Raw genomic sequence first — 27097 nt, forward strand, 5'->3', positions numbered from 1 at the left:
AATCACAAAAAAGGCTGCATGCGCACGTTTGGCACCATCACTGATACTGTGTAGTTTATGAACGCAGAAGAATCGTCAGTCGATACTTCAGATTCTGAAGAGCTGTACCCTTATTACCCGGAGCTAATGCTCCATAGGGGGCTATAAACAATTACACAGCAATTTCCACTTGCAGAACGTCTTTTCCCAAAGGTCTGAACGCGGCCAAGGAATGAAGACGGTGAAATTCCAATAGCTACTGCGACCAATGAAAAGCTGCTGACATTGACATACTATGAAAACACCATACGCTGGCGACCAACGCTGCAGCTTTGCCGCCTGGGACTTGTAGTTCTTAAGAGCGTGGCTTCCAATTCGATTATGCTTCATTCGACACTCAGAAAAACTACATGTCCTACAAATTCTAGCGCCATCAAGCGTAGGGAGGACAGTGACAGTTTGCCACCGCAGCGGCTGGCACTGTGCGTTTGACACTGATAACATTATTGCGTTTTCTTTTAACATCTGTATTTGTTAAAACGTGACATTGACAGCGGACACAATGCAGTCAGAATCGGGGATAGTACCAGATTTCGATGTCGGTGAAGAATTTCACGAAGAACCTAAAACGTATTACGAGCTGAAAAGCCAGCCTTTGAAAAACAGGTTAGTGCGTAATGTGATGTTAACTAGCTCATTTGCAGTTTGCAGGGAATTGCCTGAGTCGAAAACTCCTAAAAACAATGATAATAAAAATTATGACGATACGGTATTTGTAACAGTGCAGTATTCATTAATTTTTTATAACTGTTCGTATTTTTCTTATTTTGCATATCCCGAAAAATCCCATATGAATGTGTTCCATATGTTAACTGCGTTTTTTGCCACACAGATAATATTCTAAGTACTATGTCATCATATTACTTCCAGTCTACATGAGTTTTCTGGGAGGGTTTTGTTTGCTATCGGTTTTCTATGGGTTTCTTTTACACAGATATAAGCTTTAATTTGGGGTATTGTCTTCCTCAGTATCTTCTATAAATATTGTTAATTTTAAGTTATGATAAAGCTTTAAAGATTTAATTATGCTTTTTAGATTTCTTGTAGAGATATTTAATGATATTTAATGATAAGTCATTTTTACTTCAAAAATGGGATAACTAGAAACCGTTAAGCGTGGATCCATTTATTGATTTAATAATGCTCTATACTTCTTGTGTCTTGTCAGTAAGAAGTAGCTATTAGGAATTGATCCTTAAATTAGGAAGTAACAACTAAAGAAAGGAAAACAAAGAGCTATAATGTATGCATCAGTCTGCAGCTTTAAGAAACAATACGGTGGAAAACGAAAGAACACAGAGTATCATAATTCATCAGAGCAAATTTCCCCTAGAATTTTGCAGATTAATATGACGTGTTATGTAACAGAGACTTTGCAGTTAGGGATCGTTCTTTGTTTGGACATAGGTTAAACTGCTGTAGGTAGACATTTTAATGAATCCATGTCTTCGTTAGTAATTATCTAAAATAATACATTCATTTTACCGTAAGTACGGTGAATGTCCTGACAGTTTGAATTGCATACGTTAAGGAGCACGTCGGAAACTTGAGAGTGCTGACGTGTTTTGGATGGTTTTTGTTTTAGTCTTTAACATCGCACTTCAGAAGATAAGGGTACAATGATTTTTTTAAAAGATAGGTTCATTTAAATAGATAAAATCAATTAAAATGTAAATTGATTTAAATATTTTTCTGACCGTTTTATTTAGTTTTTCAAATAAAGTATTCCTTCTATCCGTGTACAGGCATTCAAAACGTATTGTGAGAATAGGAAAATATTTCCTATTTACTGTACATTGGATTCAGTCCTTTGTTTCATAAGATATTCTACTCTTCTGCTTAACGGAACTAAAGTCAATATTTTGTGTCAGAATTCAGTGTTGCACTGTTGTCTGAAATGGGTGGTAACTTTGTTTAACAAGCCGTCATATTTATTTGTTTTAGAAATTAAACACGGCACAGTGGTGCACTGGTTAGCATGGCTGCCTTACAGCCTTGGGTTCAATTCCTGGACTGCTTTCTGCAGGGAGTTTGTATGTTCTCGCCATGTTCAAATGGGTTTACTACAGGTGCTCCAGTTTCCTCCCACAGTCCAAAAACATACTGGTTGGTTAATTAGCTTCTAAGAAAATAGGCCCTGGTGCAAGTGTGTGCGTGTCTGTGTCTGCATCTGTGTGTACCCTGTGATGCTTGTCTGGAGAGGCTCCAAGTCTTCTGCCATCCTGTACTGGATAAAGATCTAAGTAGATGGATGGATTATTTTGTAAACGATATACAGGTGAAGTGCTCTAAATAACTGAAGACTGGTTGACCTGCCTTAAGAGATTCTAGTAAAAAGGATTCATCCATAGTTATGCCATGTACAGTATAGTTAATAGTCTTGCTTTCTGTTCAAGTAACAGCTTCTTTCTGAAAATGCAAAGTACCTTAATTGTAATACTAAAGTTCTGCAATATCTCCTAACTTATGCTTGTGCTGACAGATAACTACAGTTTAATTACTTAATAGTTCAAAGTTAATTACTGCACTTTATAGTTTACATACAGTATACATTTACAAATGTCATGACTTACAAGTGACTTAAATCATTTCCTAGAGCTACAAAAAAAAAGCCCTTTGAAAGTTTTTCATAATTTGAAAAAGTGAAACACTATTTTAAAGCAATTTTCTGGTTCGGTTCCACTTGCTTTCAAAATTCTGTTTTCTGTTTATTGTCATTAAAACTATAGGCATTAAAAGAAAACTATTCCCATTTTTCAAGTAATTAGGGGACATTTCAAAAGTAACAGGAAAAACAAAGCAAAAAAATGGTTGTATTTGTAATTTCAGAGTCACTGCAGTACCTTATTAGGGATATGTACCTCCTAATATTAGAAGTAATACAGGATACATGTAAAAAGAAATGCTGCTTCCAAAAATCTGTACTCTGTACAAATACATAGTGCTTTCTGTCATCCTCATAGCAGAGGCTGGGACAGGTGAAGCATTGAGCTCTTGTTGCAACCAAAGCATTTTCTCCTTCCAGCTGAACAATGTAAAGCCAGCTGAGTCAGGGCCTTGTTCTAGAGGTAACCTTTCACCCTTTTACTGAGAAGAATAGTTGAAAACCATGAGAGACCAGGCTTTGGAAAGCCAGCAAACTATCAATACAGAGCAGGCTATGAGAGAGTGAATAACATAACAGCAGCACTGGAATATTGCATCTCTGTGCAGGAAAAATACACCGGCATACATGACTAGAGTTCTTGGAATTGATAATTGATTCATTTTTTAATTCAAATGATTTAATCTAATTTCTTGTGGTCAGAATGCTGGTAATACTTTTGGATTCATCTTTTAATTTTAAACTTCTGTGTCTCGATAGCCATGCCTTTTTTTTAGAGTGCGAATACCAGCTAAGAGCTCTAGATCGGTTGGCAGTTGATCTGTAATTCTGCACACTGAAGGGATGGGCACAGTGAAAATGTGTTTTGCCGCATTCTGACAGTGCAAAGAAAAAGACCATAGAGGCCTTTAGCATAAAGGATTAAAACCCTACACAAAGCAAGAGTCATTGTAGTCTCTTTGAAGAACAAAAACGGGAACAAAGGCCAGTACTTAGAACTTGGGAGTATTGGAGTAATGTTTTTTTTACATTGATAAAACAGACACTGTTGCTCCAGTCCATGTCATTATAGGAACAAGTAATAGGTTTATTCCATGCTGAAAAGAGAAGAAAGAAAACACAACGTTTCGGCCGTGGAGCCTTCTGATGCAGCATGTGACCCAGATCGCTGAGGAGCAGTGACTACTCATGAAAAGAAGAAGCGTGTCTCAGATCCCTGTTCGTGCTGGTGGTCTGTACTCATCGACACAATATTTTCTCATAATATATGGAGTAACACTGCACTTTTCTCTCCACTTTTTAAAACCAAGATGTCACAGTTCATTTTGCCTTCTTATCATTAAAAACAAAATGGAAAAGAGAAAGGAGCTGAGCTCACGCACAACGTGAAGCTTGTAACTTAATTCATAATTCTAAACTAATTTCTTCATTAGAAAATTTCATTACTTTACTAAGTTAAAAACTGAATGGCATTTTTGTGCGCTCAGCTTTTGAACCACTGCCACTATTTCTTTGGGAAGCTGAGTACAATTAATTTGCTCTTATCCTGGTTACAGTTCAAAACCAGCTGAAAACAGTGGGACCTCAAAAATCATTACAGTGTGACAGTGGCAAAGGGGCGTTTGAATTTTTAAGCCCAGTTTCTATGGCAACATAAAAACATGAAGGGTAACAGCAAGTTGGAGCTAATTAGTCTCAGTTTGTCTTGCAGGAGAAAAGCAGAAGAAGTGCAATGTATTGCTACAGTAGCAAGGTACTGGGTGTTTGCTGTTATACTTATGCACAGTAAATTGTACCTTACTGTAAGCTAGCGGTGTGTGATGTCACTTGCAGCGCTATTCTTTTTGTTTTTGCTGATTAAACCGAGAAAGCCAAAAAAAAATCATTGCTAGTTTAGAAATCACTGTAAGTTTGATTATTGCTGGATGTTATTTGAAAATATGGTTCTTTCAAGTAACCCTAGGATCAAATTGTCCTAACAATAAATGCAAAGGACATAATTATAGGTTCTGAGCTTGATAAATCAGTTTTTTATTATTGATGCTAATTTACTCTAGACAGCAAATGTAAATTTGCTTCCTAGGATATAGAAAGCACATGATAGAGAGAACTGACATTTGGCTTCTAAGTATTTTTAAATCTAGTTAATTTAAATGGTTTACTACTTAAAATGTTCTATCCAAATATTTTTCCAAAGTTACCAAATATAGCATAGTGTTCTCCTTTGGAGTGTCTATCATTTTTGTCTCATACTTTATTTGTTATTCGTGGTACTCTGCAATTTGTTTTCTGTTGCAACATGTAAGGAAACTTCGTAAGCACAAAAACAAAAACAAAAGAGAAACCCTATGTTTGTAACATACAATAGTTAAGTGACCTTTCATTTCAACAGTGTGTTGTACTCACCACCTTCAAAATATTAGTGTTCCTTGAAAATATATTTATATTTTTGATTTATTAATTATAGTGGCTTGTATAATGCCGTATACAATATACAGTATTTTTATACTGTGTACTGTAGTACTGTTATAAGATTAATTATAACAGTGGTTAGCATTACTGCCTTACAGTGCTGGGGCCCTGGCTTCATTTCCTGCAGTGCTACCTACGTGGAGTTTGTATATTTTCCCTGTGTTTGTGTGCGTTTCCTCTGGGTGCTCTGGTTTCCTCCCATAGTCTAAAAACATACCGGTAAATTAATTGGCTTCTGTAAAATTGGCCCTGATGTGAGAGTGTGTGTTTGTATCTGTGTCTGTGTATGCTCTGCAGTGGCCTGGCATCCCATCCAAGGTTTATTCTGCCTTGAACCCGTAGCTTACCATGATAAGCTGGCCCAGCTTCCCCCATCACCCTGTACCGGATAAAGCAGTTTAGAAAATGGATGGATGGATTTATTCATTCAGTAGATGCTTTTATCCAATGCAAGTTATAATTGTATCCAGTTAAGCAAATATGCAAAGGGTACGTATGATAGTACCATGAAACAACAATAAAACCACAAGACATAGTAATTGCAGGATGACGTGCTAGATGGTGTACAGTACTAAGGAGTTTCAGAAAGTCACAGATGAGGTGTAGTGTGTGAATGTGAGGTTGTTGTAAATGACAGCACCAAAGTTCTTGGCATTCCCACTTGGCTGTGATGTGTGTTAGCTTAGTGTTGGAGAGATTGAGCTAGAGATGGTGGTTGCTGAAAAAAGATCATCACAGTCATGCTATGACGTGTTAGGTAGACCTGTATACTAATTGTATAAGGGGAGGTAGAATTGGTTATCAACAGTGTGCAGTGATACAGGAACCTTTGTGAGAGAAGAAGAGAAAGACCCTGAGGGACTCCTGTTTACAAGCTCTGATGCAGAAGCCAAACCTCTCCTTGGCACTTTGTAGGATCTTCCTTTGAGATAATATGCTGAGAGTAGTGCCAGTAATGCCAGGGTTGACAAGAGTGTTGAGGAGGATCTGGTGATTTACAGTATCAAATACTGAAGAGAGACTGAGAAGTTTCATAACAGAAGAGAGCAGCTCAGAGTATAAAGCTTCAGAAATTGACAGGAGAGCAATCTCTGTAGACTGTCCTGCTTTGAAGCTGGACTGATTTGAATTAAGGAGGTTTTATAAGACGAATTTGGAGAGTTGGTTAAATACAGCACATTCAAATGTTGTGGACAGGAAAGATATGAGAGAGATTAATATATTTATTATTAATAACATAATTGCAACATATGTAAACAATTTTGCAATTAACCTAAGTAATTGCAATTAGAACATTCTAGTAACCTGCATTATCAAACTGAACAGCAGCTGGGCATTCTAAGGACATGAAGTTCAAGTAGGTACAGTAGCCTTGTCAGCATGCATAGACTGCAAAGAAACAAGTAAAGGTTTATTCCTTGCTGAGAAGATAAGAAAAGAAACACGTTTTGGCTCTGGAGGTTCATGAAGAAGGCTTCACAGAAGAACAAGGCTCTGCTTGCAAAAGGCTCCTAAATTCAGACCACTTCAGATCTCCTTTTTTTTTTAACCCTGTTGTGCTTTCTGACATTCTTGTGCCAATAATGTCTGCTTCTATAAACATTATTGGCACTCTTATCTTGAAACTGTTCTTCGCTAATTTAGTTCTTATTAAACTCTAGGAAACTGTCCATTCTTTATGAAACCAATTACAAGCATCCTTGACCTCCTTTGGTTTGGATAGAATTTTGCAGAACTTTCATTAGGAGTACTAGTCTGACCTGTTAGAAACCTTTACTTGTTAGTAACTTCCTGTATAATTGTCATAATTGTCCATAAAGTAGATTTGACTTTTAGGTGATTATCTTAATATGTGACACTGTCCCACATCTAAGAACAGCAGAAGATGCTCTTTTCCTTTGTGGCCATGGACTCAAGGCTCTGTCCATCTGCTTGGTACACAGAGTGTCCTCCCTGTAGTACAGTTCAGTTGATATCAGTTCATCTCCAGGGTCTGTAATAAGTGGATCTGGGTGGTGTGGGAAAAGAAAGGGTTCTACTGGTCCTCTAATATGTAAGAAGTCGGAATTGGACTTCATGTTCGGCTGTGACTGATTCTACTCTTCATGAAGTTGACTGGAATGATTCTCATACAAAGCTTTGGACACTGACAGGGAGAGGCACATGGCCTCTTACCTGTTTTTACCTTTCAGGATAGCTTCTGTTCATCTTGCAGTGGTGCTCTTGTGAAATATTCCATTTCACGAGCAAGGACTCTCTTGCAGACTTGTGCAGCTGTCCTGAATTCTGAATTTGGTCATGGTATGAGAAGTACCAAAGGGTTTTAGTACTTCTAAGTGATGGCAAATGTTGAGAAGGTGGTTTGTACTTTTTATAGTGGCCAACCAGATAAAAAGTAAATTATTGTCTGGAACCTCCTAAGATTTCTCTACAAGAAACATACAAGCTTGTTTTGAAAAAGATGAAGAGGGGCAGCCTCATAAGTCTGATAAGCATTCTCATATTGTAACAAAAAAGATTAAATGAGAATTCCTATCTTTTACTAGCCAGTAGCAAACAAAAGAAAACATATGTTTTCAATGTTATGACTGTGCTTCATTCTGCATAATGCAAGTGAGGTTTTCGTTAATTTCACCAACAGCTAGGAATTCATATCTTGTAGGAGTTGATCCCTCAGTTGTTGATAATATACAGTCTGCATCTTTGTGTTTCTGTGAACAGATAAGGTTCAACATTGGGTGAGTCTGTCAGTTGTTCACTTCCCATATTGCACTGATTCCACCTCACAATTTTGAAATCATCATCCTAACGTTTTTCAGACATTCCTGAGAGACATTCATTATGAGGTGTGGAACACATTAGATAAGAGAAGGAATACGCCTGTCTGTTCAAAGCTTCCTTATTGTCACAGCTTTTAATTTTTTTTTTTAAATGCGCCAAGTTTAAGCAAGTGCCTAACTATATTTGTGATATTTTATTTTATTTTGCAAGATTCAGTTACTTGTGTTTGCGGGACACTTAAGTTAATTAACACAAATCTGCTGTAGCTGCTGCAGTTTGTTACAGCTAGTAATTAGCAGCATTACCTTTTTACAAATAATACCTTTTTAAATTGTAATAATTGTGTAATCACTTCATTCATAGGATTCACCTGAGTTTCTGCACTGTGCCACAACCTGTTGGAGGCACCAAATTGAAGCTTGTAAGAAATGTAAATGTTGTACTCAACAATATATGTATAAAAGAAATGAAGAAAATGCAATGATTTGCATTTTAAGTGGAGTGTTGTAAAAAGTCACAAAATCAAACAGAATCAGAAACAACATTTATGTAGATTTTATAGAACAGTATATAAAATTATAGTATAGCTCCAGCTGAGAGTTTTATAGTGACACCAAATCTACATGTTTTAGTCAATTATCTCTGCGGTATTATGACCCCAAATGTTAGATGGGGTCCATAATAAATCTTTGACAGTTTGTTAAGAAGAGGAGCTCACGCAAATTATGCTTTACATTATGATACTTTCTCCCAGGGCAAACATATCTACAAAATGTAATTAAAATCAAAGGAGGTCACATTAAAATGGCCTTTTTGTGATTGATTTCACGTAGAATGATAATTATTAACAATAGTTTTCTCAAATGTATTACACATTGATTCTAGCGGGTGGTTTTGTATTGAACATTTTAGCAAGTAGCAGTGAAGATTCCAGATCAATTACATGAGTCTGGGATAATACTTGCGTCTGCAACTCCACAGATTTCTACATTGCCAGTAAGAAACAATCATTTAAAAGTAAATGGAGTTAAAACCGTTTAATTATTAATGGATTAGTGAAATACATTGTCTCAAATGAGTGATGACAAAACTTACATCTTCCAATGTATACTCGCTGGTCAAGATATCAGGACCCCTGCCAAATATTATACAATTTTTTTGCTCCATGCAGAAAACTATTTTTTCTGTGGCTTGTGTAAACAAGATCTTGAAATGTTTATATCCAAATGACAATTCTAGTTATATCGTTCTGTGGTGAAGTTATGATGAGGATTGTGGTGTCTGGAACTGACCAACACTTTCCAGCAGCTTTCAGATGGAATGTAATCAGGGGATTGTTCCTCACATTTGCCATACTTTGCCTGCATGGAGAGAGTCTTTCCTCTTGAGTGGGGGTTACTGATGTACTGGCCAGTGAATGTGCCATATCTATTTGTATTGCCTGAGCTGTATGTAGATAGCTTTCAGAACTGTTTCAAGTTCTTCCCTTTGCTTAGAGGGAAGAGAAAGAGGGGTAAAGAGAAAGAAGGAAAAGGGAGTCATGCTTACTTGTCTTTAAACCAAAGAAGGGAAGTGAGACCAAGTCTGTCAGCATATAGACTGTTTTTTCAGTTAATAATTTAATCAGGCAGTTCTACAATCTCTCAACATATACTAAGTACAGAATGACTAAGCAAAGGCACAAGAAATAGGTTTATTCCATGCTGAAAAAAAGAAGAAAGAGAACACAATGTTTCGGCCGTTCAGGTGTGAGGGCGTAAGCAAAGGCGTATGCTCTTTCAGGTATTATTAAGGTTATTTTTGTATTTGTGCCCATTCTAAATTGTCACCACAATAACAAAGTGTGAACGCAATAGACAGTTGAAAGATTTTGTGTTTCAACACTGTGTTTCGACACACATCAGTCAAATACTGTAGAAAGCGATTATTTATAACCTCATCCCTGAAGAGCCCCATGTGAAATACTAAGATGTCAGTGTGATCATCTGAAACATATTATAAATAATTGATTATTGTCAATTATTTAATTGCAATTAAGGATATAATTTTTAAGTTCAGATCATAATCATAACAGGATTCATTACATTTATTATCATAGTTCCTAAGTGAAAGTAAATTTCAGTCTCTTACAAACATACAGTGAACAAACATCTGTCAGCATTTCATGTTCTTGTTTTTTTTAACATTTTCATTTCTAGTTTATCATAATCAATTTTTCTTTACCCCATGTTCCTTTTGACACAAATAATACAATCCGTCTTGAAATGAAAGTTTATAGTAATGAGATGAATTTGAAAGTTGGGCTAACTGTCTTCATGATTGGAAGATACTTTTTGATAGGTTAAGAAGATAAATTTGTAATGCAAAGTGCACTTTATTAAATATATAAGGCCCTAAGTTTACTGTGGTATAGTTTTATGCAGTTTTTTTTCTAATGTTTCTAATGATTTTATTTTAAAAAAATTACTTCCTACTAAAATATTAAATAGCATCAGACATTTAATGAGAAATATGAAAAGCATATTACAGTAAACATCAAGAGACTATCACAGTAACATTCAAATAAAACACTCTTCGAAAGTAGTTCTGGCAGCAATAATGATGAAAGTGTGTTTAAGTGAATAATGGAGATTTCACAACTTTATATATGGGTTAAAGCTTCTTCGAAAGTGGCTCAACCAGTGTAGGCATTTAAACAGATTGACGCATAAGATCCTGACCAGTTTTAATCGGACTCGTGCTATTGACTTGTATGGCTATCATTGCCAAAGTGGCAAAAGGATAGGTTGGGTATTAGTTGGTTAGGCCCTCTCACCTTTTGGCAAAACAGACATTCCTTTGGCCCCCTGGGTATGGTGATCACAGTTCGAGATGGGCATCTCATCTCCTCCATTCTGCAAGGAGCATGCAGCCTGTCAAAAAACGTGTCTCTTACAGATGAGCAAGTTGAGGAGGATGTCTGTCGATCCTTACTGTCTCTGTGTGGAACGTGAGTTGGAGGCATAGACCAGATAGTAAAACAACCGGTAATTCTTAACTGATTGGGTAAATACAGTAGGGTCTTGATATTCAAATGGGTTTGGTGCAGAGAACTTTTGTGAATAGCCAGATTTGCATACAGTATAACTAAGTCCACCCAATACGGTCAATGATGTGCTACAGTATATAATATATATAGTAACCCTCCCTTATATGACATTTAAAGTACCAATGCATTGGCCTTAAATTCATTAAAATAATATGGGTCATCTAAATTAAATGATAATAATTACATACTTGTGGTAATCTAAGCAGTAACCTTAGTAAGCTAAAATAAACAATGTGAATTCCTCCTCTGCAACCAGCAGATGCCTGCACTTTCTATCTTCCCAGCTCCATGAGTAGCATGGCCAGGGCAATAAAACTGTCAGTGAGCCTGTAAAGTCGTCTCCAGCCTGTCATTCCCTATGCTGACACAGAACCGGGAGCATATGTTACAATACATAACAAGAAGCAGTTGGGATGTGGATGCTGGGTAGTGGGTACTTGGTCAGGGAGAGGCTCACTCACCAGCTAGATTCGTCTTACGATCCTACTCTGTAGCGCAGCTAATTTTAAAGTTGAAATGCTGCCCTTATCACCCTTTGGCTCAGTTTCAGCGCACTCTGCTCTTACTTCTATCATAAGACCTCGTTGGCCAGGTAGGATCGTGAATATGTAAACTTGCAAATGTTAAATTTGTAGATGTTGAGACCCTACTGTAATTAATTCTTTACTTAATTCAGAGTATTGTAGAAATAGTAAGTCAGCCATATTTGGCTACTACCACAATTGCTAGCAGCACACAGAAACTGCATTAAAACACAGGACTGCTGCAGGTGTCACCTCTGCATGTTACAGTTCCTCACACTTAGGTATCTTCAAGGCACCTACTATCAGCTGCTGATGAGTTGAACATACCACATAAATGGAGGAGCCTACAGTACTTTGCCTTTGTCAGCATAAAGTAAGTAGCATAAGCCTTCATCAGGCTTAGTGTATAGTCTGTTCCTCCGTATATTCATTTTGAGAATTAATTTTGATTTCTTGCTGTCCAAAATGTTAGTACTTGTCCAAAAAGCTGTCTTAAAAATGATTGTTTTCAAATCATAGAACTTTCTCCTACCAAACAGAAAAAAAAATCCTGAACCATTGTTCAAACCAGAAGCTTGAATTACTGCTGACAGTGCTGTATATTCAGGTATGATTTTGCATTGCCCTTCACTTTAGTTGCGACAGTTTCATAGTAAATTAAATCCTGCATTTTTTGCCAGTTCTAATGAGAAAACTGTGTTCTGGTCTGGTTGATTCCTTTTGAATGTACTTTTCTTAAATTTGCTAATTCAAGTATAGTGGTTTGTAAAATAACCCAGTAAATGATTACAATGTGTTACTAATACTCTGTGACAGCTTTACCAAGAATCTCAGTAGTGTCTGATTGAACAAATTCAATAGCAGGCTTGTTCTTACATTTATAAAACGTTTATGCTAATCAGATCATTGTACATATCATGGGAGTCACATTAACAATGATCTTTTCTATTTTGGAGTCACATGACTTATATATATACAATTTATATTTATGTTTATATATATTTTACGAAAAGGGTGGAGCGGTGGCTCTGTGGCTAAGGATCTGCGCCTGTGCCTGGAAGGTTCAAATCCCGCAGCCAGCAGAAGAATCCTCCGTTGGGCCCCTGAGCAAGGCCCTTAACCCCAACTGCTCCAGGGGCGCTGTACAATGGCTGACCCTGCGCTCTGACCCCAAGCTTCTCTCCCTGTCTGTGTGTCTGTGTCTCATGGGGAGCAAACTGGGGTATGCGCAAAAATGAATTCCTAATGCAAGAAATTGTATATGGCTAATAAAGTGATCTTATCTTATCTATACAGTATATATATATCTTTAACCTTTTTAGTACCTTTTGTAGTTGGAAGATGCCTTTGGTTTGATTGTGTGGCTAAATGAATGCAAATTCCCAGAGACATTTCCTTCCCTACAGTAATTTAGTTGTACTGCCAGTTGCACAGCTGGTACAAGTACTGTACCTTGGTGCTCAGGGACTCTGGTTGTTGTAACTAGTGCCACTAAAATGTACAGTACCTGCAAATAGTTTATATCACACCAGCCAGACAAAATGTTCCTCTCTGCCAAATTGTAGACCCGGAAATGAAATTAAACTGGTATTGAAAAAAACACTCATTATGATATCTTTTTCTCTTATCCTTTTTTTTATTGAAAGTATTCCTGAAAGTCATGTGTCTTGAATCTAAATGAACATTTCTCAAATAACTTCTTATTTCATTGTAATATGAATAAGCCCTCCACATCGAGCCTTATGTAAGATAAGTTCCATATTTTAAATAATGTGATAATGTGATAACAACCCATTGACAGGTAAACATACCTAGAATAGAATAAAACATAATTTAGAAGAAATGCATTCGTTTAAAATATGTTTAAGTACTTATATATTATTATTTAAGGCAGTAGCAACAGTATATATTATGTATATATGTGTTCCTGTGCCTCATGGATTCTTGATTAACCTTTAGGCAATTAAGAACAAGTCACACCTTGTCCATATTTGCATAACATTATAACACAGTCTTATGGTATGTACATGAAGTTTATTTTTAAGGAAAAAGTAGGTCTTTTTAACAAGTCCATACTATTCTCTACTTATATTTTCTTTCCTTAACTGTCTTTAAAAATCATGTTTCAGTTATGAACTAGAACACTTCTTGGGTGTTAAAAATATAGAAAAGTGATCTGTGAAGCACACACAAGGTAAAAGTTAGAAGCATTACTTGCATGTTCTTCACAGATCTCACAGAAAAAAAAACTTTTTTGTAAGTTTGTAACACTCACATTCTCCAGCCTTCAGAGATTTGAATCACCCAGCTAGACCTAGAGGAATACAGACAGGGTTGATTTTGAAGTCTGAGAAACTGTTTAATGCAAGAGTCATATATTCAGTGTAAATTAGGATTATAAATTTAGCAAAGGAAGTGAGAATCCAGAGGAGAATAGCATTGCAGTTTGATGCTATTAACTCTGTTTGTACTGAAACAAGAAACTGCTTACTGAAATCCTTCATATAGCTGAGGACAATATGTGGTTCCAAAAAAGAAAATGCAGTGCATCATTTTTAATCAGGGGTCACTAGTTTCATAAACATACAAAGTTATGAATTCCTTTTCAAACCTTATATTCAGTGTTTGTGTCCCAAATGTCCACCTGTTCTTGCTTCACTTCCTTTATTAAAAAAGGAATGGCTTTTGAATTTTATGGTTGTATTGAAAGATGTAAGGTGTAAATGTCTGTTGGTTTGTGCCTAACAGAAACATCCTTGTCAAAACCAATCATGTAAAGACTTCTATAATTTGAAATGTGTGTTCTTCATGGCAGTGGAGTTTGAAGTTCTAGCCCACTGAGTGTAACACCAAAGGGTTTCTGCTTCAGTGTGATGTGCACAGCAAAAGAGATCAGGGATACTTGCATATAATCTATAATGACTGTAAAGGTCTTAGTGGCATTGATTTCTGAAGAAGTGCTTTGCGTGTCAAATTTCATATTCCAGTAATTAATAATACTGGATCTCTGCACCTGACCTTTCACCTCCAGAGAAAGGCAAGTTGGCTCATTTGCTTTTACAAAGAATGTCTTGTTCTTTTAAAAGGAGCAGCACATCACATTGGAAAAACTAGTAAGCATCTCCTCAGATACAGTATGTGGTTATGGGCCTGCTATGGGACTGATCATCTTTTAGTAGAGGTGCTACAGCAACATGGGAAGTTGATTCATGGGCATTGCTGTGGTTTAATTCTAACCGGAGAGAGAACAGATGTTACCCGTAACTCTTTTGAAATATCCTGCTCATATGTAACTAACAGTGAGTCAGTCCATCGACTGATGGTTTTTATTTAACCTCAGTTTTTCTGTACAGTTGAAGGAAAGATCACTGTACATTGAGCAAAAAATGTTTTTGATTTCTCTAATGTTTTGTTTTCTGGTGTTTTGAAAGCATTTGAAAGGTTAGAATTAAATGAGTAAGAGTGAAACATGGCTTAATAAGTAAGTAGGTAAAGGTTTTTGCTTGTGATTTGCAAAATCACATCCAAGTGGCTTGTAAAATGCTTTCATCTTGTTCTGAACTGGTCTTAGAGAAAAATTGCTGAAGATGGTGGTACTGTATAGGCGGATAGGGTGTTTTTCTTATGTTGTATGATGAAAAAATACCAATATTTTTAATATAGGACAGAATATCTTTATCTTCTACTCATATCAATTTTGACGTGCAAGTCACAGCATCAGTAAGAATTAAAACCCACATTGACATACAGTATTAACAATGTTAGCAACTGCAGCATGAGTGTTTCCAGAAACAATTTCATACAGTTAATGAAATGGAGAGCCGTTTCCTTTTGCAATTAGAGAAATAATGTGTATTCATAATACTCCAAGGTAATGGACAGTTGTTCAGTTGTTGTACACTTGTTTTTTTGCTTTATAGATCTCACTCTCAATCAAGTCCTCTATTCCATAAATTAATGTAAAACCACTACATTTAGCGCTCATTAAAATTTTCTTGTTGTCAGGGTAGTGTTCAATATGAATTTCATGACTTGACCTTTATGTTCTATTGATGTCATCTTCTGTAACGCTGGAAATGAAATGGTCCAGGAGATGAGTTTAAGGAACAAGTCTTCTTTTGTTTCATTGAAGTTGTCGCTATAACTTTAGAAATTTGGTGACTGAGATTTTTTTTCCGATTTCTAGAGTCTTCAAAGGGCATTTAAGGCTGTTTGTTATGGTCATTCTTTATGGATTTGTACTCCTTTGGTTCCACATTTGTTTTGCTTAGCTCATCACAGAAAATCCAGACATGCAGCTAAGAAGGATCAGGATTATTGTGTTTCAGAGGATAATTGATTTTAAGTGGAAACCGATAAAAGTTTTGACATTCAGCTCCCAGCACTTCTTAAGGTGTTCTTACATATTAACTTTTTAGACCTCCCATGTGTCACAGACCTTTAGAGGTAATTTCCATCTGAAATGTCCCCTTAAACATTTTACATTAACATTTAAGTGTAGACAGTAGAGGCCTGGTTCAGTTATTTAATTGAAGTTATAGGAAAAATGTAAGAGACCCTCAATTCACTCTGCAAGTTTATTTATTTTCTGTTGGGATTCCTCCTTAAAAAGCAACATCTAATTAAATAATAAGTAAAGTAAACTTTACATAGAATCATTCAGAGCCTCAATGTAAAAGATAAAGATAAAATGCCAGTCAATGCTATGCTTGTGTTCAGTTTTTTTAGATAACAGATAGTTGTTTTATACAGTAGCTTTCAGTGTATGTGTACTATTTAGTTGTATACTGTATACTGCTCTGTAAATGTCTTAAACATTATAGGCACAATCTAGCATTTCAATATACAGTATGTACATTATAAGCATTGACAGTTTATCAAATACATCCCCAGATATTACTATTAGACTATCGTTAATACAGCTTATCTTGGATGAGAAGAAGCTAAAATGAGGTGTAAAGTAATTAATTACTCTGTATAGATTCATAAAGCTTAAAGTGTACTTTTTATGAGAAAAAATAGATACATCAGGACTCTCTGTGAGCTTAAAACAACAAAGCTACTGTTTAATATTAATAGATGACCACCACAGAATTATGCTTCTGCGCAGAAAAGGAAAATGTTTAGTGAAAAGAGTTCAAGAATGCAAAATGTCCAAGCAGCAGTGTGTATGTATAATCTATATATACTATGTAATCATCAACCACATTCGTTTTCTCTGTTTGTTGCTACCTACATCATCCCTGACATGACCTATACTACATATACAGTATATAAGCTCACTGCCTTACCAAACAGTTTTCAAACACAATAGGTCTTTCCACTCCAGGCAGTGATTACAGCTGAAACACATTGCTATACTGCTTCCACTAGATGTTCACAGATGTCTAGGGACCACTCAGCCAACAGCAGCTGGTATAGAACGAGTTGTAGATACCAGTGAATTACATCTGATGTGAAGTTCTAAAAACAATGGTTCTCAGTCCTAATCCTGGAGGACAGCTGTGTCTGCTGAATTTTTATCCATCTTGATCTTTGATGTTAGCTTCTTCTTTTCTTCTTTAGCGTTTCCACTGCATGCCAAGCGAGCAAGCAGCATCATCATCAGCTAGGTGTAAAGCTGACAGTCCACCATTGAAGCGTGTCAGCGGGCAGTCGTTCACAATGTGTGACATAGTCTGTAGTGCACCAGGGCTGTGTTGTGGTTCAGTTGCCTGACCCCATCGGACAAGGTTGACTGCACAGCGACCCTGACCCTGTCTAGGAGGGAGTGGTTTACGACATCTGTTGTCGACCACTCAGCACTCCAAGCCGAAACAGCTCTCGTATCCTCTGGTGGCAGATCCAACCAGACTGGACGTCTTGAGGACAGGCGTGCTGTTGGATGAAACACAATGTCCATGTGAAGTGGACAGCTTGGCAAAAACTTCCTGTCAACGTAGGTGTGGTGGTGGGATGTTGCTGAGTACTGGCAGCCATGGTAGTGGAGTAGGACACAGGGTTCCAGTGATGGTATGCATAGACATGTTAAGCACGTCAACCAGCTTGGTGTGGGATGATTTAGACCAGACTGGGGCATAGTACTCTGCTGTTGAGTAGCACAGAGCAAGTGCTGTTGTCTTAAGTGTCTGAGCCCTTGCACCCCAACTTGTACCTGCCAGTTTACTAAGCAGTTAATTACGAGTACTGACGTTAGCTGCTGTCCTCTTCAAGTGTTCGTGGTACTGTAGGTCAGCGATCTATCCAAGGTTACACCCAGGTAAACCAGATTCAAGTCATCCTTAATATGCTGACCCTTGAGGTAAATATTGAGTTCCTGGTTAGCCTTTGCACTGTGCAGATGGAAGAAACTGGAGACAGTTTTGGTTGCACTTGGCTGAAGACGCCACTTAGTGAGGTACTCCGCCATCGTCTCCATGTCTTTGTTCAGCACACTCTCTACCTAATTGAAAGTGTGACCTTGGGTTCCGAGGAAATATAATTGGCATAGATGAATTTGCGAGACTTGGTCACTGGTAAATCGTTGATGTAGACATTAAAGAGGCTTGCAGATAAGACCGAACCTTGTGGTAGTCCTTTCGCTTGCTTTCTCCAAGAGCTGCATTTGTCTCCCATGTGAATCCAGAATCTTCCATCGTGTAGGAAAAGACTATTTCAGCTACCCAGGGGGGCAACACACTGTGTCATATGCTGCCATTTGGTCAAGAAAACTGTTCCAGTTTTAAGGTTTTGCAGGAATCAGTTCTCGATAAACATGGTCAGCGCAAGAATTGCAAGTGCTACATCCTTGCTGACACCTGCCTGCTCAACTATGATGGAGTTTTCCAAAACCGTGCTGTTCCTTTGGAGAATCAAACGCTCCAGTAAGCACACAGAAAGCAATGAAATTGGGCGGTAGCTAGCCACACTGTATCCTTGCCAGGTTTCGGGATGGCAATTACCTTTGTCTGGCACCATACTTGTGTGATCCTCTTTTCCTGCATGATCCTTGTGTAGAAAGTATCAAGCCATATCTTTGCCTTTGGGCCTAAACGTTTCAGGAACTCAGGCAGGAGTCGAGCTCCGATTCCTTGAATGCCTCTGGGCTGACACCATTTAATCCAACTGTCTTTTGGCGGCAGTACTGCCGCCACTCCTCTTACACTTGATGTTGGTGTTCCTTCTTTAAAGATGCTTTCGCCATGGCTAGCAACAGCATTAGGGCTGACAGCTGATCGAGCTTGGACTGGTGGTTTTTGATCAGCTCCCAGTCGACTAATTAGCCTCCATCATTTCCAGCTGGAATGAGTGAAGGTGAGCTTCTCCGTACTTTCCTCCCAATTACTTAGTCTGGCAGAATCCAGAGAATTGGATCAGCTTTCCTGTCGCACTCCCTGTCAGCACCAACTCAGCCTCCAACCTTGTTCAGGTGTTGCGAATGATCCAACTAGAAGACCAAATTCCAGTGATGAATCTCTCGGTCTTTCAAGCCATTGGACCAGCTCTTCAAGTTCTACAACTGAACATTGAGGGTCTATCAGCAGCTAAACGAGCTCTCATCAGCAGTTTGGCAAGTTGCTACAGTGTTGATGTAGTCGGTCTTCAGGAAACACATGTAGCGCGAGGACTCGATTTCATCTCATCAGCATGACATGCTAAATTCAGCCGTACAGCATACAGTATGTACATTCGGACATCACTGATGCCTCTCTGATGTTAGCTGATGCTAACTGAGACAATTACTGGATATGCTTGCCTGTTTTGCAAACCCTTGTCTGTACTTAGTCCTTAGTTTGCTGTAATGTAGTATACAGAACTTTACACAGGCTTTCCTCAACTTGTTCTCAATCTGTGGACATAAAAGAGAGAGTATGCTCCCTTTTATTTCCTCTTAGAGCTCTTAATTGGTGATTGATTTATGATGAACATGCAGAAGAAGATTGACAAAATATCTTCAACTTTTTTTTTTCCTTTGGGAGAGTTCAACCTAGTTATATTTGACAGTACCATACCAGGATGAGAGGGGTTCTGAAACTCAGAAATTGTTACAGGGTTGATAATGATTTCAAGTTCCATTCACATGTTTAAGAGCTGAAATCGAGTTTAAAAAGTGAAACTTGACATCAATGAGCTTGTGAGTAAGAATTTGGCTGGAACAGAAACAGAAGACACAGAAGTCCCACGGGACAGGGTTGGGAACTACATTAATTGTAGTCTTGGGCTAGTTTTGTGGTCATGGTGGTAAGGGTATCTTTAGTGACATATAGTATTAGACAGGTCTCCTGTTGTCATCAGTGACTTTTATTTGTCTTGTGAGGTTTCTTATGGCAGGAGCCTGCTGTTTTACATTCTTGGAAGGACCATGTGGAGGGTGATTCACACTATTTTGGACAGAACTAGCTAAACTTTGGAACAAACCATTCTCTAATAATTTGGTAGAGAAGTGCATGTTTTTCTGTACGTATTTTTCACAGTATATATCAACTATATGTGTTTATTGGTGCACACAGATTTTAAAACTACTTTTAGTAATTTGATGTCTTAATCATTTAATATATTTGTGGTGGTAAATTACTGGACTTTACTATGCCCATTCACAGACAACAGTGTCCACCTGAAAAGGAAAGTACAAATCTACATCTGTTCCTTAAAATCAGTAGAAAGTTACAAATTTATGAATTTTCATATGCATAGCGTGAGGTTTCTATGATATGAGATGTGAAAATTAGATTTTCGGACTCCTGAGCAAACTTGAAAAGGAAAATATTACACGTAGAGACACTATTTGTACAACCTCTGTATTGGTGGCTTTTTCATTACATCGATTCCAGATATTTTTCTCAGTCTGTGAGAAAAATAGCACAGCAAAGGGGGGTGAATTTCTTTTTGCGAGATCGATGCAACTTGACAAAAGTCTGCAGTCCTGCTTTTTAAATTGCAGCTAATTCACATAACAGAATTTGTATGGAAGAGTCTGAGGAAATAGGTTTACTGAGATGTTTTTCTCTGAAATAATGGACTACATGTGCTTAGTGTGGTTCGTGTCCAGGCTAGGACACAGACTTCTCAAGATGCTCCAACTGTCTTTTTTGTTTTTACTGTCCACAGACATTGTCAGTTGAGTCCCAATCTGCTTTAAAATTACGGATCAGATAAGTGTGGGTGGGGAAAGATGGTTTTAGAAAGAACTTACCATTCCTCTAGACACCACCAGCTTTGAACATCCAGAGGCTGAAATCATGCTTCTCACCAGAAGGTGAATGTGTGCTGAGAATATGGTCCAGTAGACTAGGATTCTAATCTCCTACTGTTCTTACCACTCCACAGATGTTTAAGCACACTCTAGAGGGCTCAAGGCTGAGGCTTTAAAGTGTTAACCTTACAAAAGTGCAATCTACAGTCTTGGAACAAACAGTTCCTTCTTCAAGAAAAGAAAGTTAGCAGTTTATTTGCATGTCTAGTCTTTGTTTTTGCTGTGATAGGTTTAGTGTTACATCAGTGCAAAAGTCTCAGTTATATGTTAAGCACACATATAATAAAACTGCAACTCTCAAGACAAGCAGAGGACTAAGTGCACAAAACTGTAATGTGGCTTGCAGAGCAGTATGTTCTGGAACGAATGGCAGAGGTTAAAGAGACTGACTGACAGAGGCAGGTGGCTGTTTAGGGGCTTTACTAATGATTGTGTAAGCACATTACTGTACAGTTAGTCATATGAGAGGTATAAATTCATGTATTGGTCACCCGCCATGTTTTTCTTAATAGATTATTCCAGGTTATTATTTAAGTAACAAAGTGGGGAAAAAACTGTTGGACTGAAAATTTGATGAAATTAGCATGTACAATGGCAGATATTGCATCTAAAATGTAATATCATTACAATGCCTAGGTCTGCAAGCAGTACAGCTAAGAAGAAAGAAAATATCTTTCCTCATGACTTCTGGAAGTCCAGGAGTTGTTCAGTCAAGTTTACTAATGCCAGTGGAAATCTATGTCTTTTGCAAGCATTTGTAACATAATTAACTTGGCAATAACAAACGTTACAAACAGAGGAAGCCATTTGACCTACATAGCCTGTTTAGTCACTAATAGATAATTGACTCAATCATCCTACTATTTCTTGAAAGAGGCCAGGATATTACAGTAGCTTTGTCAACACTGCTGGGTAGCTTGTTCCAGCCTCCCATAACCCAGCAGAAAAAAAGAAACATCCAGAAGGTTCTTGCTTGCCTTTATCGTACACATTCAGAGAAGAGTCAATTGCTAAAGATTGTGCAGCCTGAGATAGCGAGTGCTGGTGACAAATGGATGTGCACAGACACTCTGCTGAAGAGGGACTGGTGTGAAGAAGTAGAGTGAAGGGTGGAACAAAACGGTATTTTTAGACCTAATCTGTGCACGGAAACACTTGAGTCATCTGAATTGTTCCTGTTTTCAGTGACCACATACAATATTGAAAATATCCAATATTATTTTCCAGGACTTGTAAGATAATCTTAGTAAAATATTATTAAACTGGGGAAACGCCCATAGGTGAGTCAAAACCACAAGGATCATTATACTAAAATAAGATTCATAAAATATTATCTTATGTTTCCCCACAAATACATGTTTAAATTGTTATTTCTGTCCCTACAAACATTTCTAATAAAAATTAAAGTACAAACATATTAAAGATGGAATTTAAATGCATTTGAGTTTTTTTCATTCTTGAGGGTTAATACGATTGAGATATTTTCACAATTTATCACAACACTTGCTGTTGTCTTTCAATTTCCTTTCAATCCTAATGCCTTGCTCTGGAAGGAACCGGGCCCTTTGTATTCCAAGAAGTGAAACTGCCTATGTCCAAGACCGATGTAACTGAAGACATTGCAAAAGACTTTGAAAGGTCAACTAAAAACTACAAACTGAAAACTACAAAATAACTATAAACTGTGTTTGTCTTTTCCTGAAGTAAGACAGAAGCCATTGTTAAACATGGATGCTATCTATAAGATTTTTCTTCTTGTTGTATTCTTCCAGTAACATAGCCTGAATATATTTATTATAGATTTCAGAAATGCGTTATATTACATTATAAGTTTCTCCAAATGTAATTTTGAGTTACTTTTGGCCTATAGATTTTATGGAATAAATGTGCTTAGAATAAAATCTATAGGCAAGGTTTACAGTTAAGTGTATACAACGTCACTTTGAGAAAAAAAAGCTGTTATCTGGAAAGAAACATTCTTGAAGATATGGATGGTAGACACTTTGAACAATATTTTTCTGGAATAAAGGTCTGGCCATTAAAATAAATTGCTTATACGATCATCTTAATGTAGATGCCTATACACTTCTTGTCTTATTTATGTTGTTAACATATATAGCATTTTATGTTTACATTTTTAAAAGCAGTGGTTCCTTGTTTACTGTGTTATGTTCACAAGATATATTGCATAAACATACAGTTCTCTTCTCCTTCTCAGATGTTGAATTGTTAGTGGATTGTTGAGCAATCTGTGTTAAAGGGTAAATCAGTGCTAATTTCTGCAAAGCAAATAATTCTAATGTCAGTAGCATGGCTTGATAAAAACAACAAACCAACTAACACTTAACAGTCCCAGACTGAAGTTAAAGTTATGGTGCGTGCATTATTTTGGTACATTATAAGTTATGGTACTTGCATTATTACTCACAAAGGAGGAAAGCAAGAAGTATTGATGGGTAGAGGGAGTAAGAATGATGTCATCTACCGGAAGTAGGTGTTCAGCATAAGCTTTAAAAAGCTTCACAACCTTTTGTCACACAAAGCAGTAACAGTGAAGCATAGTTAAAAGGTGTGAATTAAAAGAATGAAGATTCCAAGGTAAGGTTTTTCTCACGCAATATTTCACTGTAAACTAAATCACATTTTTGTTGTATTCTGATTTACTTCAGTATTTATTATTTTATATACATTTCCTATTTCAGTTACTTTTGTATGATATAATCTTGTTTTAGAAAAAAGATTTGAAATTAAATTAAGATGTGTAGTAGGCTGTTATAAAATCTTCTGAGGCTCGTTGAACTTCCTAAAGCATGGTCAGCATTGAGAGCTGTTTAAGACTGCATGTTGCAGTTCAATAAAATTATTTGGATAACCTTGGTGGCTCCTATATTAACTCATGATACTGACTATTCACTTTTAAAAGAACAGAAATCGTGAAAACGCTGTTGCGAAGAAATAGAAGCAAATAATTTTAAACATGCAGGATGAAATTACATAAAAAATTGAAACCTTGTTGTCAGAAATTGAATTCATCCTTGTAGGTTTGTGCAGAAGACAATGATATCCTTAGCCATACTGCCATTTTAATTACATTTGGCTTAGCTTTGCTTTAAAGTGAATGTTTCAATTTGTTTAAGTTAAAATTTTCGACCGTGGCTTCAGGCCATGTTAGAAAATATTAATTCCCACTGTTCCTGCAGATGTTAGCTGAAGTCATTAAATGGGGAGAATTATATTTATGAAATATGTTTATCTGCTGACAAAGCCCATGTCTGGACTGACAGTTCTGATAACCTAAAAAAGTATAGGTTTAGCTGAACAATAATTTATCTTTTGCTATATTTGTGAAATGCCAGCATGGTGGTACAGTGGTTAGCGTTGCTGTCTTGCAGCACTAAAGTCCTGGATTCCATTCCATACCTGGGTGCTATCTGTGTGGAGTTTGTATGTTCTCCCTGTGTTCACTTGGATTTCCTGTGGGTGCTCTGGTTTCATCCCACGGTCCAGAAAAGCTCATACTGGTTGATAAATTGGCTTGTGGGAAAATTGGCCCTGGAGTGAGTGTGTGCAGGTCTGCCATGGGATGGGCAACGATGTACAGTACCTTATCTTGCGGATGAATGGATTTGTGAAAGCAGCAGCCACAAAGTAATACCAATGTAGTCATGACGTCTGCATGGCATTAAAATAGCAATTTTTTTCCAGTAGCAGCAACATTTTTTGCACCGCCGGATGACACCTGGGTATCCCACCAATAGTTTTGAAAATGCAACCTAAAAACGGGACCATCAAGTCTCAAGACAGAGCTTTAAATTTTGGTCGATGGTTGTAAAGATGGCAACAAGCTAAAATAGGGCACAATAACTGGGTACCTTAAAACTGCACCTGTGGAATGAAGCACTCTAATCAGTTTTACATTGTAAGAAGAAACAAAATGCACAAAATGCAGAGAGATGGCAGAGCTATACATCATACTTATAGTATTCTGAGTTATTTTTTAGTTAACTAAAATATTTCAATGTGCTGTGTAGCCCCACACATCTATAAAAAAACTACAAAGTTCTTACTGAAAGAGTGTCTAGAATGTGTTTGTGTATAATTGTTTGTTTGAAGAGTATGGGGATGTGTAATGCTTGATCATTTTTGAGTACATTTCTTTAATAATCATTGTTTTGGAACTTCTGTTTAATGGAGATTTGCTTGGTTGGAGTGGCTCACATGATTTGCTCTGGGAGAATACTTTGTTTACTCCTTGGAAATGTCCCACATAGGGGAAAGGACAGCTTTGACCAACTGTAGAGAAGACCTGCTTTGTCCCAAATGAACAGGGAGGAGATGAGCAGCATCATAGACGAGGACAGTAATTTTAAAATTCAGCATCCTGGACCAATAGATATTTTCTAAATGAGGAAACGAATTAGAAAAAACAAATATAGCTTCTTAAAAGGGGCTTTAGAACACATCAACAGAATTAAAAATAAAACAAAATACCATGTAGTATAATACCATGTAGGCCCCAAAATGAAAGGCAATTATCTCATAATACAGGTAATGTGAAGTTTTGATTGCTGTGTGATTGTTCGGTGAAACCAACTGTAAATTGTAAAAAGGGATATAGTTATAATCTTGACAGAGCCATTTAATGTGCCAGACATGCAAACAGGCCTGGTAAAATGAATGGGTCTGTTCCGAAGTTTGGTATTTATCACATTTATAAAATAGATATTGCAACTAGTATCCCTGTTTTGGACAGTATCTATTTTGTCTAGGACAAAATAAAAAGCTTTCAAAAAAGCTAAACACTCAACAATTGCCTCAAGAAAGTTTGAGCTTTTTATTTGTAGTTTTAAATTACTTGAATGCAGGACAGTCATTGTGAAGAATCTAAAAATTAAAAAGTAGGTACAAGGTAATTATAAGCATTCAATTTTAATTCAGTTTAAATAATTGCACAAAACGTTATATTTTAAAAAATAAAACAGAGGAAATATTTTTATTGATATTTTACAGCAAAAACTTGTAGTTTCACTCTTTTATTATCAGTCACAGTTGTGTATAGTGAGCGAATTTTGTAACTTAGAATTTAAAATTGTGTCACTGTTTTTGTCCATTTTTTGTCTGCAGTACTTATGTAAACAGTGGATCCATTTCAGCATGCTTAATGTCATTATCGTGTTAAAAATACTCTTCATGTGCTAGTTGCCTTCCTGGGGGATAATTTTGTTTAACATACTGTACATTGATTGCCAATGCAATAGCTGAAAATTAATCAAATGTAAGACAAGGAGAGAAATATCTAATTCCTTCTGCAAAAGCTACAAAATTGCATTTGAAATCCGGGAAAAAAACGAATTAAAGTAAATAGTGCTCCGATAGTAGTTATTTGCAAGCAGTGACTGAACATATGATACTCCAGGCCTCACTGTGAGCTGACTTTGTCAGTGAAGGTGACACAGAAGGTGAAGGAAGAGGAAGCAGAGCCCCCTCTAGTGTGGAGAAAAATTAATGAAACATCCCAGCAGGTATTATTCACGCATATCCTGATGTGCAAAAAACCTTCTGCCCATTATCCTCGCATGAAAAAAGCATGGAAATAGCATTTTAGTGCTGTGCGGTTATCAGGCATGTTGTCCATTTCATTTGCTACTCATGTCTTTTGAGAAAAAGGGGCTCTGAAACTGCACTGGGAAGTAACCTGAGATGAAAAGTGAGTGCCGGAATTTCTTGCTCATCCCTGTTTGTTGAGTTGATTTTTTTCATTTTGGGAAATAATAGATTTAAAGATTTTCAGAAGTGCACTGTATGGGTGTACCTTTTTGTGCTAGAATCACAGCTGCTGTGAACCACCAGTGAGCCTTGTAGTTTTGTTACTTGGTTACATCCTTCAGAAGCTGGCATTATTCCCAGCAATACACAGATAGCTTTGAAAATAGATATAGCTATATCGTTCTTGTCCTGAATACCTAGGAACAGATGCAGGCCATTCATGTTGCATGTTCAATTTTCAAATAGTCTTTTTGAGCCTTATGAAAATAAATGTTAGTTTACATATACTGAGTGGTGAGGGTATTCTGAGTTGTACAATAACTGTTTTGAACATTTCACCATACTACACACCCGAAAATTCAGTCAAGTCATTGAATGTTATAGAGGTCTAAAGCCTTTTTTGATTTTTTGTTTTTAGTAGATCTGAATTATCTTTTTGGATCTGTTTAGAGTGTTTTATGGAAAAGGCAATGCATCAAATGAAAACCTTATGAACTTTTGAATTACATTGCGTTTCCATGCATGCCACAGACACTCATGCTGTTTCAGTACATATACAGAAAAATAAAAAATTAGTACAACGGAGATGG

General features: G+C 37.0%; 1 protein-coding gene across 5 annotated transcripts in view; it reads left to right on the plus strand.

Moving 5' to 3' along the window:
- Positions 1-437: 437 nt before the first annotated feature.
- The window catches only part of mitfa (melanocyte inducing transcription factor a), a 70911-nt gene continuing 44251 nt past the window's right edge, over positions 438-27097 (plus strand). For 2 of the 5 annotated variants that reach the window (XM_015347209.2, XM_015347210.2), the window contains exon 1: positions 438-645. In XM_015347209.2, coding sequence (XP_015202695.2) covers positions 542-645 — 104 coding nt within the window. In that variant the 5' untranslated portion in view covers positions 438-541. Of the gene's footprint in view, positions 646-23286; positions 23340-27097 lie in introns of those variants that run through there. The other 3 variants (XM_015347212.2, XM_015347213.2, XM_015347211.2) reach the window with 3 other exon arrangements.

This window comes from Lepisosteus oculatus, chromosome 4, assembly GCF_040954835.1.
Source record: "Lepisosteus oculatus isolate fLepOcu1 chromosome 4, fLepOcu1.hap2, whole genome shotgun sequence".
NCBI lineage: Eukaryota > Metazoa > Chordata > Actinopteri > Semionotiformes > Lepisosteidae > Lepisosteus > Lepisosteus oculatus.